The sequence below is a fragment of the Limulus polyphemus genome, unplaced genomic scaffold (assembly GCF_000517525.1).
Source record: "Limulus polyphemus unplaced genomic scaffold, Limulus_polyphemus-2.1.2 Scaffold1010, whole genome shotgun sequence".
Lineage (NCBI taxonomy): Eukaryota > Metazoa > Arthropoda > Merostomata > Xiphosura > Limulidae > Limulus > Limulus polyphemus.
In genome coordinates, this window is record NW_013666620.1 from 283,370 (window position 1) to 285,497 (window position 2,128).

The following is a 2,128-nucleotide window of genomic DNA, read 5'->3' on the forward strand; positions in this document are numbered from 1 at the left end:
TGTTATAATTAACACATTCAATTGAACTAAACTATGCATGCCTATTTAAATATATTTACACATGACTTGTGTTACTCATTTTTAAGAATTCAATTATAGAAGTTGCATAAGAAATCAGGCTGGAAAAAGCTAGACTAAGGAAAGATCTTCTTTGCAAAATTGCTCAAATATTAGTAAGTCAACTACAAAGGACTGATTGTAGTTCAGTGAAGAATGCTGTGTTTCCTTACTATAGCTAATATTTTGAAATGTAAACCACAGTGGACACAATATTGTACAATCTGTTGAATATTGTTTAAATACTTTTTCAGCCTCAGCTTTCTAACAGTTGTATTTTCAAACACAAAAGTAAAGATTGGATTGAATATCTTATACTTTTTGCATTTTACAGAAAGAAAGGTTTGAATTCAGTGTGGCATTACAGAGAAGTAACATTTGAGATTAATAAAACTTTTAATGCATATTCTTGAATGGTTCGTATAAATTTTTTACAATAAAGTTAAGGCAGTTTTGATTCCAATTTTATCTGCATAATCCCTCCAAATTTGGCTCAGTTGTAATATCAGTACTAGCAGTAAAAAAAAACAACAACAACGAAAAACTGATATTGACATCGATTTATGTTATTTGTTTCATTGACAGAAAATGTTCTATCAATCACAAGAATAGATGCCTGAAATCGGAGTAGTGTTAGTAAGAAAAATGTGATAAATGGCAAGACCCATTTAGCTCAACAAATTCAGTTTTGTAGAATAAAGAATTTTTCTTTACCTGGAAGTTAGTATTCTTAGTTATTATTGAGATTTAGTTTTTTTTTCAGTATATCTTTTAAAAGAGCAATTATAAGAAACTGAAGAATTCAGTAGATATTTATAATTGATAAGTTTATCTTTATAAAGCATAGAAAATTTAAATATCCACATTTAATAGGGACAATAACACCATCTGAAGAAGAAGTCTCATTGTCTCCCAAAAGTTTTACATCTTACGATGACTTACGAAGAAGAAATCGAGAAGAGTATGATTCAAGGTTTCAGAGTCGTCAGTTGCCATACTCAACCCAGTCACAGGGCCCTTATCGATATGCCTATAAACAGCAAGACTCTACTGATAAGAAATCGGGGTATGGAGAGATTCCTGCACACAGTCTAGGTAAACTTTACCTATTTTAATTAAAGCTAAGTTGGTATACAGAAGTTCAATATCAAAAGTGGCACTAAGTATTTGTTGGTTAGACTACAGTCTTGTGACGGAGAATTCGTATCCATTTGTAAGTAGAAACCCTATGAAAAATCAACTAATTTATGATTTAAAGGTCTGATCGGATAGAGAAGCTGATGAATTTAGGCATACCGTGTAACGTACCAATGTGTAGTCTATCTGATTATATATACATACATGTTACGAAGAAACTTCCCTCCCAATTCCTTCAATAAATACTTCAGTAATTTACTCCTTGTGAAGGAGGATTTGACCAAGTCCGTGATTCAAGTCATCGAAAACTGGTTGATTCTAACATAATCTTAATCATAGACCCAAGTAACAATGTTATTGTAATGCTTTTTCAAAATAATTATTCTAATTATGATCTATCGGTTATAAAAGAAAGAATTTTTTATTCTGTCATCTTAGGTTCTCATTTTGTTCTCTCAAAATTGATTAATGTTTCCTTACTGGTAGTTTGGATTAAAGATAACTGTACTTTTGATGTTAATAATATTTATAAACCAGCCAACATAATCTTTCTAAAAAAAGAATATGTCAAAGTAATTGAAATCTGATAAAGGTAATGTCAAAGAATTACAGAACTATTTGTTGGAAGTAAAAACAATTTCTAAGCGAGTAAACCAATTACTCAGTGATGTATTATACCTAAATTCATAAATTTGACCATTCAATTAGACCATTTTGAAACACTATATTAATAGAGAGAAAGTTTAACCACATTTATAGTTACTAAACTCTTTGTTTAATAGAAATATTTAAGCTCAAGATTAGAAAATGTGTTAGAACGTGTCTTAATTTTAAGCCATTAAATTCAGAGCTGTAGAACAAAAATTGATATTCTTTGATCTGGGCCCAGCATGGCCAGGTGGTTAGGATGCTCGACTTGCAATCTGCGGATCGT

General features: G+C 30.5%; 1 protein-coding gene across 1 annotated transcript in view; it reads left to right on the forward strand.

The window, feature by feature from the left end:
- The window catches only part of LOC106461686 (OCIA domain-containing protein 1-like), a 16,520-nt gene that overhangs the window by 12,940 nt on the left and 1,452 nt on the right, over positions 1-2,128 (forward strand). The window contains exon 7 of the mRNA XM_013921533.2: positions 931-1,152. Coding sequence (XP_013776987.1) covers positions 931-1,152 — 222 coding nt within the window. The remainder of the gene's footprint in view (positions 1-930; positions 1,153-2,128) is intronic.